Below are 16,798 nucleotides of genomic sequence, written 5' to 3'. Positions count from 1 at the left end.
ATTTGGTTCTGGCACTGACTCTAGGAAGGATGGTATGATCCTGGATATAACACACAAAAAATTTACAATTATGGTTCAAGTGATGAGAAATTACAGTTCAGAAGTTAGATTTGAGAAATTGAGGATGTTCGCTATAGAGGATAGAAGGTTGAGTGGAGATTGTCATAGTCGTCACAATAATGAGGCATCGATGGCAGAGAAAGAGAAACGGATTCTGCTACCGTAACCATTCTAGACTGTGATTAAATTAGACATAGTAAAGCATTTTTAAAGTAATCTATGGAAAGATTCTCCAGTTGAGTTCTGCAATTTGGAAACATTCAGAAGACAGAGATCCGCACAAAAGCAGCAAAGACACAAATATCTGGACCATTTTACTGAAATCACTGTGGTGAGCATTCCTGCATGTTAAGATCACATCAACATTGTTCACAGAATTTCATTTCAAGAAATATGATAAAGAGTGATGAATCACATTTCTCCTTTTCGATTGAGAACCAATAAACAGTGGTCAATGCCACAGCAGCTGGCAGTTTCAGAAAATGGTCTGGGAAGCTTGGGACTGAGATAAAGGTAAGAGACCAATCATTACTGATTTACAGCACCTAGAAGGTTGGAATTTTTAGAGATTCATGCCCTTTTTAACCACTTGAAGCTGACTGCATTCAACACACATTTTCACAGACAGATTCATCTGTTTGCATGAATAAATGTGAGATCAACAGGAGAGTGAGGGATAGCAAGAATCAAGTCTTAATGGTGGTCCATTCAACCCAAGCAAGAGATCAGTCATTTGCAATCACTTATTCTGATTTAAATAGTCACCCTAGCTTTGAGAGATAACAGTTTACCATTGTTTATCGTTGTAGCTTGGTGTGAAGGCACACAGTTCAATTACAGGATGGCCATCTGCTGAAGAGTAACACAATACTTTGAAGTTTAAAATCTATAACAAAACTTATAACAAACGCGCAAATCCAGGAACAGCTCACTTACTTTTGTCAGGAGAGTGTGGAAGTGCTGTCGAAGATGAAGACAGACGCTTGCTTATCTCAGGCCGTGCCTGTTTTGAGAGGCTGCTGGTGGATGTAGAGCGTTTGTCTACAACTGCAGGAAGAAAATAAAACTCAACATCTTTGAGGGAGGAGTCCAGGTACAGCACTGGTAACTGTCTTGAACAGCCCTTTACACCATGCATATCTTAGATATATTTTATCCTGAAAGTAGATATTGGGATGAGAGAACTTGCATCAATTTATTGAGTTTTATTAGTAAAGAATGTTCTTGGCTTGGGTCTGGAGTTTCAGAGTTTGAAAATCTTCAAATCAAAATGTCAATAATCAATGGAAAATAAAAACCTTCAACTTAAATGGAAACAAATTTTAGTTACAATTCTGATCTAAACCTGCTCAGTATAACATTTGCCTGTTTGAGCAAAATAGTGAAGTTGCTACGTCCTGTTGAAAATTGTGCTCAGACAGTTTTGGGCAGTGGAACAAGAATGCTGCTCAGTGTTGGCAGTAGGTGCACACTGCTGATAGTGTGCTCTCATTTTACAGTGAACTCATCTGGAAATCTAACAACTTCAAAAATCCAATTACCATTGGCTCACAACGTTTCCAGTTTAGACTGTCTCGTACTTCTCATAACCAGATCCGAACACACTTTACAAACGAGCCTGAGGGAAAGCCCTGTTAAGCTGGAATTGAAAGTGATGCCCAAGGAGGAGTGCTCCCACACATGGCACCCTCAATCCAGTGAACCACACCATTGTTAAAATAGCATTAGAGTAAGTTAAATATGTTCACGGATTGTGACCAGAAGCTTCACAGATCCAGGTACTTCACAACTGAATATTTAATGTAATAAACATTAAGGTAAGCCAGATAACATTCTGGTGATGAAAATGGAAAGATACAATCTCTGCAATTCAAAAAGATTGTGGGCTTAAATTTCATTGATAAGTATGCATCAATGCAGCTTGACCTTCAGTTCATTTAGAAAGTCTCTAAATCCTAAAGCAGCACCTGTTTATTAGATCAGACCGACATTAGCATTACATGTTTTCAGGATAAAATATCACTTCTCAACTTTCCTTACAATCCAAGTGCATGCATCCATACCCAATATTTGCTGGGGAAAATAAAGCAAGTATTACATGCCGGTGGTGCCTGAGATTAGTTTCCTTTTCCAGTTTTAAAATGTTAGTTTGCAACATTAACTAATATTCATATTTAATGCATTAATTTCAGCAAGCAGGTAGCATAGTTCCAAACCAGAACCATCTTCAGTGGAAGCCTGGGAGTCTGAGGAAGGAGGGGGGCAGTCAGACAAATTTAAAGGTGGAGTTAAGGAATGTTCAGGAACACCTAAACAAGAGAGAAATGATCACTTAACAAAATCAATACAGATTAATAGATAAATATTGGTGACAGCAAAAACAAGGCAATTAATGATGACAGGAACTAAGCTCGGGGAATAATCCCTGATAAATGCTTACAAAGACAATCAAAACAAAACAAAATGGTGGTCTTGTTTGTCTTTGATTTAAACATCACATCTCATCCTCTGCAAAATCTCACTTCAACATTGCTCACAGCAAAATATCATCTGCATTGGATCCATACACTCACATTCAGCTACTCCCCACCTTAGTCTTATTAAAACCAACTCTGCAAACACCACCATTATACATGTTATACTGCACATAAGGGAGCCCATGTTTAATGAGGGGGGTTCAGTTTCAGCTTGCATTGAAAATTCTGAGGCTGAAGCAAAACAAACATCTCCTTAACAGTCCAGGTCCTTTTGGACCTGGTACAAGCTGGCATCCAAAGACATTCATATTTGAGGTGGAAAAGACTATGTTTGGAACGGTCTCTGATTCAAGGTAAAATTAAAAGGGGTGCGTGGCCGGTTTTGAAGTCAGTCTGACAGTAAGCCTGAGTACTTTGTTTGTTAGAGAAATAAGGAAGATTTTTATTGTTTTAATAAGGTGGTGGTGAAAGGTATTTATGCTGGTGACTATGGCAGCAGCCTGCGAGCGTTCTTGTGATACGGTGGTAATGTCCTCACCTTTGGACCGGGGGCACAGGTTCTAGTTGTATTTGTTCTAGATGTGTCATAGCACATCAGACTCTGGTGGTGGCAGCAGCTTGTGGATTAACTGCACAGACTAAGGGTCTCAAGTCTCAAACATTTGAGAAAGCTAGCATAAAAGCGGCTGTGCTTGAAACTGTCTAGCTAGTTCTAAGGTGAAAGAGAATGTGGCCTCTGAGCCAACTTGTTCGCATTTCTAGATTGAGACTCACATGAGCTATGTAACATTGTCATGAGGATGCACACAGAAGACACCACTATCAAGATCAGATTACAGACTTCCCTCAAGTTTTACAGACTGCACATTTTGGGTCTACCTGGTTTCAAGACAGAAGAGCAACTGGAGGCTAAAATATCAACAAACAGCAATGTAGCAATCTGGGGAAAACTGATGCTCAAAGTGAAAAGACCTAATTTGCATGGAGTTAAATGAAGACCAAAGGAATCACATAATCATAACAGTGCAGAAAAGCCAAAGTGAGTGTATCCAGGAAATCAAATCACACCAAATGGCAGTTTAAAAGATTGAAGTTACCACACAGAAAATAAAGAATGCGAATTATTGAGGTGCTCGAAATTATGAACATTTTTGACAGGGTAAAGAAGGATATTCGGTTTCAATTAGTTGATTTCTCAGTAGTAGGGACCACAACTTTAAAGTTGTCAGTGAAAAAGTTAAATCGAGCTGGAGAATGGGACGAGCTGGGTAGCTGTTTCAGAAGTCAGTACAGACTTGAGTGGCCTACGTCTGCAGTGTAAAATTTTATGATTCTATGAATACACATTTGGAAGTAGGAATCATTTGAATGTGTATATCATAGAGATGTACAGCACAGAAACAGACCCTTCGGTCCAACCTGTCCATGCTGACCAGATAGCACAACCCAATCTAGTCCCACCTGCCAGTACCCGGCCCATATCCCTCCAAACCCTTCCTATTCATATACCCATCCAAATGTCTCTTTAATGTTGCAATTGTACCAGCCTCCACCACTTCCTCTGGCAGCTCATTCCATACACGTACAACCCTCTGTGCGAAAAATGTTGCCCCTTAGGTCCCTTTTATATCTTTCCCCTCTCACCCTAAACCTATGCCCTCTAGTTCTGGACTCCCCAACCCCAGGGAAAAGACCTTGTCTATTTATCCTATCCATGCCCCTCATAATTTTGTAAACCTCTCTAAGGTCACCCCTCAGCCTCTGACCCTCCAGGGAAAACAGCCCCAGCCTGTTCAGCCTCTCCCTGTAGCTCAAATCCTCCAACCCTGACAACATCCTTCTAAATCTTTTCTGAACCCTTTCAAGATTCACAACATCTTTCTGATAGGAAGGAGACCAGAATTGCACACAACATTCCAACAGTGGCCTAACCAATGTCCTGTACAGCCGCAACATGACCTCCCAACTCCTGTACTCAACACTCTGACCAATAAAAGAAAGCATACCAAACGCCTTCTTCACTATCCTAGCTACCGGTGACTCCACTTTCAAGGAGCTGTGAACTTGCACTCCAAGGTCTCTTTGTTCAGCAACACTCCCTAGGACCTTACCATTAAGTGTATAAGTCATGCGCCGATTTGCTTTCCCAAAGTGCAGCACCTCGCATTTATCTGAATTAAACTCCATCTGCCACTTCTCAGCCCATTGGCCCATCTGGTCCAGATCCTGTTGTAATCTGAGGTAACCCTCTTCGCTGTCCATTACACCTCCAATTTTGGTGTCATCTGCAAACTTACTAACTGTACCTCTTATGCTCGCATCCAAATCATTTATATAAAATGACAAAAAGTAGAGGGCCCAGCACTGATCCTTGTGGCACTCCACTGGTCACAGGCCTCCAGTCTGAAAAACAACCCTCCACCACCACCCTCTGTCTTCTACCTTTAAGCCAGTTCTGTATCCAAATGGCTAGTTCTCCCTGTATTCAGTGAGATCTAACCTTGCTAATCAGTATCCCATGGGGAATCTTGTCGAACGCCTTACTGAAGTCCATATAGATCACAACTACTGCTCTGCCCTCATCAATCCTCTGTTACTTCTTCAAAAAAAAACTCAATCATGTTTGTGAGACATGATTTCCAACGCACAAAACCATGCTGACTATCCCTAATCAGTCCTTGCCTTTTCAAATAGATGTACACCTTGTCCCTCAGGATTTCCTCCAACAACTTGCCACCACCGAGGTCAGGCTCACCGGCCTATCGTTCCCTGGCTTGTCCTTAAAAAGTGGCACCACGTCAGCCAACCTCCAGTCTTCCAACATCTCACCTGTGACTATCGATGATACAAATATCTCAGCAAGAGGCCCAGCAATCACTTCTCTAGCTTCCCACAGAGTTCTCGAGTACACCTGAAACGGTCCTGGGGATATATCCACTGTTAACCGTTTCAAGACATCCAGCACTTCCTCCTCTGTAATCTGGACATTTTGCAAGATGTCACCATCTATTTCCCTACACTCTATATATAACTCTGTCAAACACATTTCATCAGTTGGGCTAAAAACAATATTCCATTTTGTATTGTAAAACTGGCCTACAAAGTTTGTGTTTAGGCAACGGTGTGTCATTGTTACAGTAAATGTCTTAAAATGTGAAACCTTGATGTGGCGTTTTTACAGATGACAGGATTATGAAACTCCACAAGTTATCAGTGTAATGTGGACTGCAGCAGTTCATTTTGTGGTCCCAAGTTGCTAGCTATGGTTTGTCAGGTGATTTATGTCTTCTCTGGAATGCTGCGCTAATGTAAACTACAGGATGGCTCTGGTGCTGAGAGTACTATCCTGGAATAGAGAAGACACTGCTTTGTATTGTGAGTACTTCCAAAACAGTAAGTTTATTGCCCTGTCCACAATAACCTCCCCCCTCCCCCCCAACCAGTTCACCCCTCAATGCACTGAGTTTGAAAAGATTGTCCAAGTGAAGCCCCTTACTAGTCTCCCTCTCAACCCACCATACCAAACCAATGTCTCTAACCTGCTTCAGCCTCCCGATCCAGTTTGTGACTTCAACTCTCCAAACAAGGAGAGATCAGCCTCCCCCAACAACTGGTAATTCATTACTGCTGGGGTAGCGTTCCTAACTCCCCACCCAAACCTCTCGGATCAGTTATTTCTCATTAACTTCAATAAAAGGTTCCTCATAACATGTCTATTGCACTTTATTCCCAACACTCTGCTGGGTGATAGTTCTACGCTCTGAAGTATAATATTAAATTTCTACATACTCATGTAAATTAATGAATGAATATCAATGAGTAAAACATCCTTCTGAACAAAGCTTAAAAACACCATCTGGTTGGCATTATGCCTAGCAATTGATTCTCAGGTCTAAGTCAGACTTACCATTCGAGGTTTCCTTCTCAGTTGCTACAGCTCCTCCCCACGACCATCTTTTTTGCCTTTGCTCCAAGCGCTGGCTCCTTTCCAAGGTGCGTCGCATCACAGCTTCGTAGTGCTCCTATCTCAGTTTCAAAAGTAGGGAATCAGGATTAAACTTGCAAGCAAAACAAAAAAAAAACAAAGAACAGTAGACACTAGAAATCAGAAACAAAAATCAGAAAATTCTGGAAAAATTCAGGTTTGGCAGCACCTGTGGATGCAGTTTTGAAGGGTCAATGGACTCAAGATGTTAAGTCTACTGTCTCTCCACCGATGCTGCCAGACCTGCTGAGTTTCTCCAGCAATTTCTGACTTTGTTAAAGTTGCACACCATTCCTTACAATGATTTTAAGTTACTTTAATAGCAATGTGCTTGCATCCAGAACTGTATGAAAACCATACTTCCAAACTGTAGTCTCTCAGGTCTTCAGTGCCCATTTTATGTTTTTAATGGCAGATTTCAAACTGGTGTTATGCAGATTTTTTACTACTTTCTGCAGGCAATTATTCACATTTCTCACATACCATCAGGAGCAGTAGATCTTTTGTACAGGCAGGATTTTTGTACAACTTGACCTATGTTAGACAAATGCTATCACCAGGTGACCCTTGGTAATGACTCATTGACACTGATCAGACTTTTTCATGTTCAAAAGCACCACATTTAACTAAAACTGCAGCAAATACTCAGCAGGTCTAACAGCCTATGTAGAAGGGGAAACGGTTATCATTTCAGGTTGGTCAGGTCAAATATTTCTCTTTCCCCACAGATAGGATCTGACCTGAGTACTTCCAAACTTTTCTGGTTTTGTTTCTGAAAGCATGTCGTGAAGGCGGCTAATTGCCTGCTGGCCTTCATAACAAGAGGGATTGAGTATAGAAGCAAAGAGGTTCTTCTGCAGCTGTACAGGGCCCTTGTGAGACCACACCTGGAGTACTGCGTGCAGTTCTGGTTTCCAAATTTGAGGAAAGACATTTTGGCTATTGAGGGAGTGCAGCGTAGGTTCATGAGGTCAATTCCTGGAATGGCAGGACTACCTTACACTGAAAGACTGGAGCGACTGGGCTTGTATACCCTTGAGTTTAGAAGACTGAGAGGGGATCTGATTGAGACATAGAAGATTATTAAAGGATTGGACACTCTGGCAGCAGGAAACATGTTTCCGCTGATGGGTGAGTGCCGAACCAGAGGACACAGCTTAAAAATACAGGGTAGACCATTTAGGACAGAGATGAGGAGAAACTTCTTCACCCAGAGTGTGGTGGCTGTGTGGTATGCTCTGCCCCAGAGGGCAGTGGAGGCCCAGTCTCTGGATTCATTTAAGAAAGAGTTGGATAGAGTTCTTAAGGATTGTGGAATCAAGGGGTATGGAGATAAGGCAAGAACAGGATACTGATTAAGGATGATCATCCATGATGATATTGAATGGTGGTGCAGGCTTGAAGGGCAGAATGGCCTACTCCTGCACCTATTGTCTATTGTTCAGTCTGAGTTAATTGAGCAAAATCATGGTTGCCTTGATTTATGAATGTGTTTTGGAAGCATAAATGGCAGTACAGACTGCAGAAAAGTAAAGGTATCTTTATTCTGCCTGAGGATTTGGCATTCTGGAGTGACAGTGGCTCAGGGGCTAGCAGTGCTGCCTCATGGCATCAGGAACCCGGGTACGATTCCAGTGCCGGGTGACTGTCTGTACGGAATTGCACACTCTCACTGTTTACGTGAGTTGACTCCAGGTTTTCCAGTTTCTTCTCTCAGTCCAAAGATATGCAAGTTAAGTGGATTAGCCATGGGAAATGCAGGATTACAGGGATAGGGTAGGGGACTGGGAGGCTCTTTGAGGATTCGTACGGCCTTCGTCCACATTGTGGGGATTCTATGATCCTATAATCTAACTCAAACCAGCACATCCAATGTAAATGCCCATTTTTCATCTGTCTCCATGCATTACTTCTTTGAACTCTTTGGGTGAGATAGCAATTTACCAATTTGTACTTAGCTATGGTTCGGCCAAGAGATGGGTGGAACCTGAATAAGCACACAATGCGTAGGGGAGCCTTACTGCCAAAAGGGCTTACATCTGATTGCTCTGGACTCCATTCAAACATTGGTCATAAAGAATAAAGGGAGAAAAATTCTCAACCAGAATCACTGTCTCATTGGCTACAAAGGCCAATAATAGCTCAATTGGTGAGTCCTCCCTTGCAGTGTTATCTATAAACCTGAGGCAGAAGACACCAACTCTCATACTCCACTGGTTATCACTGTAAAGCTGTAGTGACAGCAAATTAACAGAACAAAGTAAAGACTGTCACAGACCATTCGTGACATGGAATAAAAACTGAATAGATTACCATGAGGATCAGTGCTCGGTCCACAGATGGGGAAACAATCCTTATGACTGGAATGTGGGGATGAATTGCAATATTTTAAGATTTGTTGATACGTTAAACTAGATGGGAACATAAATTGAGGAAGATGCCAGAAAGCTTCAAGGATTTTTGGAAACTTACAACTAATGCATCCAATATTTCTGTGGTTAACCTTTTTTGGGATCCTCGAATGCAAACCATCATGTCAAGGGCCTTTAGCCCATTCATTTGTCATTATTACTACTTCTTCAGTGATGGTGCTGGTACTTAATTCCTCCCCCATACTCTTTAGGTACAGCAAGCATTGAGGAAGGCAAATAATATGTTGGTCTTCATCTCAAGACGATTTGAGTACAGCATCAAAGAGGTCTTGCTGTAATTTTTACAGCCTTTGTGAGACTGTACCCAGAGTATCTGTACAGAGTTTTGGTCTCCTTATTTAGGGAGAATATATTCGCCCTAGAGGGACTGCAACAAATGCCCACAAGACTATTCTTTGGGCTGGTAGAATGGTGTTGAGGAGAGATTGAGGAAACTAGCTCTGTATTCTTAAGAGTTGGTGACCTCACTAAAACTTACAAAATTCTCAGGAGCATGACAAGATGGATGTAGACAAGATATTTCTCCTGGGTCTGGTGACTCCAGAACAGGGGACAAATTCTCAGGATAAGGAGTAGGCCAAATAAGACTGAGATGAGGAGAAATTTCTCTGGAGGGCAATGAATTTTTGGAATATTCTATCTCAAATAGCTATGTAAGTTCAATTATTCAGTGTATGCAAGACAGAAAATGATAGACTTTTGGTGACTAATAACATCAGGGCATATGGAGGTAGTATGAGAAAATGAGGTAGATAACCAACCCATGACTGTACTGAATGGCAGAGCAAGTTTGGTGGGCTGAATGGCTTGCTCCTGTTCATGAGTTTCTAGAAGGTTAAGAGGGTTTTGGGGTCAATATACACTTAATTTTGATCTCCACATAAAATACCCAAAATAGAAATTTTCAGAACACATCAGAGTAAGAAAATAACGGTTAAGAATTAAAAGAAAAAAACCTTGAGCCAAGCATTGTACGCACAAGCAATTCCTCTCCATCTAAACCTTTAACACTACGAAAGTCCCAGTCTATCTTTGGAAAGTTAAAATCCCCAACCATAACCACCCTATTACTCTTACAGATAGCGGGGATCTCCTTACAAGTTTGTTTCTCAATTTCCCTCTGACTATTAGGGGGTCTATAATACAATCCCAATAAGGTGATCATCTCTTTCTTATTTCTCAGTTCCACCAAAATAACTTCCCTGGATGTATTTTTGGGAATATCCTCCCTCAGCACAGCTGTAATGCTATCCCTTATCAAAAATGCCACTCCCCCTCCTCTCTTGCCTCCCTTTCTATCCTTCATGTAGCATTTATATTCTGGAACATTAAGCTGCCAGACCTGCCCATCCCTGAGCCATGTTTCCGTAATTGCTATGATATTCAAAGTTTGGGAGAAGATTTGTAGCTCAGGTGCTCGTTGTTGTGGTTCTGTTCGCCAAGCTGGGAATTTGTCTTGCAAACGTTTCGTCCCCTGTCTAGGTGACATCCTCAGTGCTTGGGAGCCTCCTGTGAAGCACTTCTGTGCTGTTTCCTCCAGCATTTATAGTGGCCTGTCTCTGCCGCTTCCGGTTGTCAGTCCCAGCTGTCCGCTGTAGTGGCCGGTATATTGGGTCCAGGTCGATGTGTTTGTTGATAGAGTCTGTGGATGAGTGCCATGCCTCTAGGAATTCCCTGGCTGTTCTCTGTTTGGCTTGCCCTATAATGGTAGTGTTGTCCCAGTCGAATTCATGTTGTTTGTCATCTGTGTGTGTGGCTACTAAGGATAGCTGGTCGTGTTGTTTCGTGGCTAGTTGGTGTTAGTGTATACGGATCGTTAACTGTCTTCCTGTTTGTCCGATGTAGTGTTTTGTGCAGTCCTTGCATGGAATTTTGTACACCACATTAGTTTTTGCTCATCTTGGGTATCAGGTCCTTTGTTCTTGTGAGTTGTTGTCTGAGCGTGGCTGTTGGTTTGTGTGCTGTTATGAGTCCTAGTGGTCGCAGTAGTCTGGCTGTCAGTTCAGAAATGCTCCTGATGTATGGTAGTGTGGCTAGTCCTTTGGGTTGCGGCATGTCCTCGTTCCGTTGTCTCTCCCTTAGGCATCTGTTGATGAAATTGCGAGGGTATCCGTTTTTGGCGAATACTTTGTATAGGTTTTCCTCTTCCTCTTTTTGTAGTTCTGTATTCGTCAAAAACGGATACCCTCGCAGTTTCATCAACAGATGCCTAAGGGAGAGACAACGGAACGAGGACATGCCGCAACCCAAAGGACTAGCCACACTACCATACATCAGGAGCATTTCTGAACTGACAGCCAGACTACTGCGACCACTAGGACTCATAACAGCACACAAACCAACAGCCACGCTCAGACAACAACTCACAAGAACAAAGGACCTGATACCCAAGATGAGCAAAAACTAATGTGGTGTACAAAATTCCATGCAAGGACTGCACAAAACACTACATCGGACAAACAGGAAGACAGTTAACGATCCGTATACACTAACACCAACTAGCCACGAAACAACACGACCAGCTATCCTTAGTAGCCACACACACAGATGACAAACAACATGAATTCGACTGGGACAACACTACCATTATAGGGCAAGCCAAACAGAGAACAGCCAGGGAATTCCTAGAGGCATGGCACTCATCCACAGACTCTATCAACAAACACATCGACCTGGACCCAATATACCAGCCACTACAGCGGACAGCTCGAACTGACAACTGGAAGCGGCAGAGACAGGCCACTATAAATGCCGGAGGAAACAGCACAGAAGCGCTTCACAGGAGGCTCCCAAGCACTGAGGATGTCACCAAGACAGGGGACGAAACGTTTGCAAGACAAATTCCCAGCTCGGCGAACAGAACCATAACAATTGCTATGATATCCCAGTCCCATGTTCCTAACCATGCCCTGAGTTCACCTGCCTTCCCTGTTAGGCCCCTTGCATTGAAATAAATGCAGTTTAATTTATTAGTCCGACCTTGTCCCTGCCTGTCCTGACTGTTTGACTCACGTCTACTCTCAGCTGTACCAGTCTCAGATTGATCTCTTTACTCACTATCTCCCTGGGTCCTACTCCCCCACCTTACTAGTTTAAATCCTCCCAAGCAGTTCCAGCAAATTTCCCTGCCACTATATTAGTCCCCTTCCAATTTAGGTGCAATCCATCCTTCTTGTACAGGTCACTTCTACCCCAAAAGAGATTCCAATGATCCAAAAATGTGAATCCTTCTCCCATACACCAGCTCCTCAGCCATGCATTCATCTGCTCTATCTTCCTATTCCTGCCATCACTAACTTGTAGCACCGGGAATAATCCAGATATAATACCATCCTTGAGGACCTCCTTTTTAAATTTCTGTCTAACTCTCTGTAATCTCCCTTCAGAGTCTCAACCTTTTCCCTTCCAATGTTGTTGGTTCCAATGTGGACAATGACCTCCTGTTGGCCCCTTTCCCCTGAGAGAACATTCTGCACCCTCTCTGAGACATCCTTGATCCTGGCACCAGGGAAACAACACACCATTCTGCTTTTTCACTGCTGGCCACAGAAACGTCTGTACCTCGGACTACAGAATCCCCTAACACAATTGATCTTTTGGAAGTGACGTACCCCTCGTTGCTTTAGAGCCAGTCTCAATACCAGAAACTTGGCTGTTTGTGCTACGTTCCCCTGAGAATCCATCACCCCCTACATTTTCCAAAACAGCATACCTGTTTGAAATGGGTATATCCACAAAAGAGTCCTGCCCTAGGTGCCGACCTCTCTTACCCTTCCTGGAGTTAACCCATCTATGTGACTGTATCGGAGACTCTTCCCCAGCCCCCATCCCCCCCACTTCCTATAATTGCGATCCATCACATACTGTTGCAAATTCCTCATCGTTTCTATCTGTCTCTCCAACCGATCCACTCGATCTGATAAGATTCGAATCCAACAGCATTTATGGCAGATATAATCCGCTGTAACCCTTAAACTCTCTTTAAGCTCCCACATCTGACGAGAGGTACATGTCACTGCAAAGACCATTTTTGCTCCTTCACAATCTACAGACCCAGAAAATAACACCGTCTTATTCCTCTCCAAACACTGCCCCCTGGTTAAATTAATAGCTAAGGCTTATATTTTAAGTTTAATCAAGAGACTCATCTCCAAAAACATATAATCAAGAAAGAATCCACTATACTCCCTACTGCAGCCTTTCTCTTGGACAGACTTAAAACAACAATTAACTTATCTGATTCTGTGCTGTGAACTTCGTCCAACAGTTTCTCCAATATCAGTAGTGAACTTCACTGTTTGTTAATTTTCCCAGATGCACTCTGATGTCCAGCGATACATGGATTCAAACAGCAAAGGCAGTAACTGTGCAGGTTCTCCCTCTCTCTCCTGCACTGACCTCACCATGTGCTTCCTTTGTCTGCTCTTCTCCCTTTTAAACTGTTGTTTTGATTTTTCTTTTCCAAAGTATGTGGATGTACCTACTAGAGAAGGTGCAAAACTTGACCTACTCTTGGGAAATAAGGCAGGGCAGGTGACTGAGGTGTCACTGGGGGAGCACTTTGGGGCCAGCAACCGTAATTCTATTTGTTTTAAAATAGTGATGGAAAAAGATAGACCAGATTTAAAAGTTGAAGTTCTAAACTGGAGAAAGGCCAATTTTGACGGTATTAGGCAAGAACTTTCGAAAGCTGATTGGAGGCAGACGTTCACAGATAAAGGGATGGCTGGAAAATGGGAAGCCTTTAGAAATGAGATAACAAGAATCCAGAGAAAGTATATTCCTGTCAGGGTGAAAGGGAAGGTTGGTAGATATAAGGAATGCTGGATGACTAAAGAAATTGAGGGTTTGGTTAAGAAAAAGAAGGAAACATATGTCAGGTACAGACAGGATAGATCGAGTGAATCCTTAGAAGAGTATAAAGGAAGTAGGGGTATACTTAAGAGGGAAATCAGGAGGGCAAAAAGGGGACATGAGATAGCTTTGGCAAATAGAACTAAGGAAAATCCAAAGAGTTTTTACAAATATATTAAGGACAAAAGAGTAACTAGGGAGAGAATAGGGTCCCTCAAAGATCAGTAAGGTGGCCTTTGTGCGGAGCTACAGAAAATGGGGGCGATACTAAACAAATATTTTGAATCAGTATTTACTGTGGAAAAGGATATGGAAGATATAGACTGTAGAGAAATAGATGGTGACATCTTGCAAAATGTCCAGATTACAGAGGAGGAAGTGCTGGATGCCTTGAAATGGTTAAAAGTGGATAAATGCCCAGGACCTGATCAGGTGTACCAGAGAACTCTGTGGGAAGCTAGAGAAGTGATTGCTGGGCCTCTTGCTGAGATATTTGTATCATCAATAGTCACAGGTGAGATGTTGGAAGACTGGAGGTTGGCAAACGTGGTGCCACTGTTTAAGAAGGGCAGTAAAGACAAGCCAGGGAACTATAGACCGGTGAGCCTGACCTCGGTGGTGGGCAAGTTGTTGGAGGGAGTCCTGAGGGACAGGATGTACATGTATTTGGAAAGGCAAGGACTGATTTGGGATAGTCAACACGGCTTTGTGCGTGGGAAATCATGTCTCACAAACTTGATTGAGTTTTTTGAAAAAGTAACAAAGAGAATTGATGAGGGCAGAGCAGTAGATGTGATCTACATGGACTTCAGTAAGGTGTTCGACAAGGTTCCCCATGGGAGACTGATTAGATTACTTACAGTGTGGAAACAGACCCTTCGGCCCAACAAGTCCACACCGCCCCGCTGAAGCACAACACCTACATTTACCCCTTACCTAACACTATGGGTAATTTAGCATGGCCAATTCACCTGACCTGCACATCTTTGGACTGTGGGAGGAAACTGGAGCACCCTGCTGTGAGGCAGCAGTGCTAACCACTGTACCACCGTGCCGCCCACTCACGGAATACAGGGAGAACTAGCCATTTGGATACAGAACTGGTTCAAAGGTAGAAGACAGAGGGTGGTGATGGAGGGTTGTTTTTCAGACTGGAGGCCTGTGACCAGTGGAGTGCCACAAGGATCGGTGCTGGGCCCTCTACTTTTTGTCATTTATATAAATGATTTGGATGCGAGCATAAGAAGTACAGTTAGTAAGTTTGCAGATGACATCAAAATTGGAGGTGTAGTGGACAGCGAAGAGGGTTACCTCAGATTACAACAGGATCTGGACCAGATGGGCCAATGGGCTGAGAAGTGGCAGATGGAGTTTAATTCAGATAAATGCGAGGTGCTGCACTTTGGGAAAGCAAATCTTAGCAGGACTTATACACTTAATGGTAAGGTCCTAGGGAGTGTTGCTGAACAAAGAGACCTTGGAGTGCAGGTTCATAGCTCCTTGAAAGTGGAGTCACAGGTAGATAGGATAGTGAAGAAGGCATTTGGTATGTTTTCCTTTATTGGTCAGAGTATTGAGTACAGGAGTTGGGAGGTCATGTTGCGGCTGTACAGGAAATTCGTTAGGACACTGTTGGAATATTGCGTGCAATTCTGGTCTCCTTCCTATCGGAAAGATGTTGTGAAACTTGAAAGGGTTCAGAAAAGATTTACAACGATGTTGCCAGGGTTGGAGATCTGAGCTGCAGGGAGAGTCTGAACAGGCTGGGGCTGTTTTCCCTGGAGCGTCGGAGGCTGAGGGGTGGCCTTAGAGAGGTTTACAAAATTATGAGGGGCATGGATACGGTAAATAGACAAAGTCTTTTCCCTGGGGTTGAGGAGTCCACAACTAGAGGGCATAGGTTTAGGGTGAGAGGGGAAAGATATAAAAGGGACCTGAGGGGCAATGTTTTCACACAGAGGGTTGTACGTGTATGGAATGACCTGCCTGAGGAAGTGGTGGAGGCTGGTACAATTGCAATATTTAAGAGGCATTTGGATGGGTATATGAATAGGAAGGGTTTGGAGGGATATGGACCGGATGCTGGCAGGTGGGACTAGATTGGGTTGGGATATCTGGTCGGCATGGACGGGTTGGACCGAAGGGTCTGTTTCCATGCTGTACATCTCTATGATTGAGGGGTTGAATGGCCTACTCCTGTTTTTAAGTCTTACGCAATTTTGCAAAACTCAGTATAATTAATGTTTAGAGAAGGCCCTTCCCCAGCCACTATGCTGACCTTTTCTTCTTCCTGTTTTTGTCTTCGTTTCTCTTCCACCGCAACTCTCTTCTGCTGCTCCTTCTGTCGTTGTTCTTGCAATTTCCTCTGACGTTCTTCCATTTGTTTCTCATACTGGAGTCTTATTTTCTTTTCTTTTTCTAGCATGTAAAGTTCTTTTGCAGCTAATGGTATAAACGTAAAACAGCAGTCGATCAGTTATTAAAAAAATGCAACAAATATTATCATGGAGGAGAAAGTGAGGAGTGCAGATGCTGGAGATCAGAGTCGAGAGTGTGGTGCTGGAAAAGTATAGCAGGTCAAGCAGCATCCGAGGAGCAGGAGAATCGACGGTTTGGGCATAAACCCATCTTGGTGAATCTGATGAAGGGCTTATGCCCAAAACATTGAATATCCTGCTCCTCAGATGCTGCCTGACCTGCTGTGTCTTTCCAGCAGCACACTCTCGATAAATAGTAGCATGGTGACCTTCACTGTTCAATACATCACATTCTCGCCTCAGATCCTTTCTTCTCAGTGTAAGATCAACACCCTTTGGGTGATGAGGTGTTGTAACCATTTATTTGAAACTAATAGTGGGCTCACCATATAAATATGGTGGCTACCAGATTAGCGGTTCCTGACTCTCCAAAGCCTGATCACTGTCTACACCACAAGTCAAGAGAGAGAAACAACGCTCCCCACCTTGTCTGAATGGGTGCAGCCCCAACAA

At 43.0% G+C, this 16,798-nt stretch overlaps 1 protein-coding gene across 7 annotated transcripts in view; it reads right to left on the bottom strand.

Moving 5' to 3' along the window:
- The window catches only part of map7d3 (MAP7 domain containing 3), a 123,296-nt gene that overhangs the window by 52,713 nt on the left and 53,785 nt on the right, over nt 1–16,798 (bottom strand). For 6 of the 7 annotated variants that reach the window (XM_072595639.1, XM_072595642.1, XM_072595640.1 and 3 more), the window contains exons 4-7: nt 16,087–16,250; nt 6,445–6,559; nt 2,277–2,369; nt 997–1,107 (exon numbers count right to left, since the gene is read on the bottom strand). In XM_072595639.1, coding sequence (XP_072451740.1) covers nt 997–1,107; nt 2,277–2,369; nt 6,445–6,559; nt 16,087–16,250 — 483 coding nt within the window. The remainder of the gene's footprint in view (nt 1–996; nt 1,108–2,276; nt 2,370–6,444; nt 6,560–16,086; nt 16,251–16,798) is intronic. The other variant, XM_072595644.1, reaches the window with a different exon arrangement.

This window comes from Chiloscyllium punctatum, chromosome 25 (genome assembly GCF_047496795.1).
Source record: "Chiloscyllium punctatum isolate Juve2018m chromosome 25, sChiPun1.3, whole genome shotgun sequence".
NCBI classification, from domain to species: Eukaryota; Metazoa; Chordata; class Chondrichthyes; order Orectolobiformes; family Hemiscylliidae; genus Chiloscyllium; species Chiloscyllium punctatum.
Note: the sequence above shows the minus strand (reverse complement) of the source record. Positions and strands in the feature narration are given on the sequence as shown.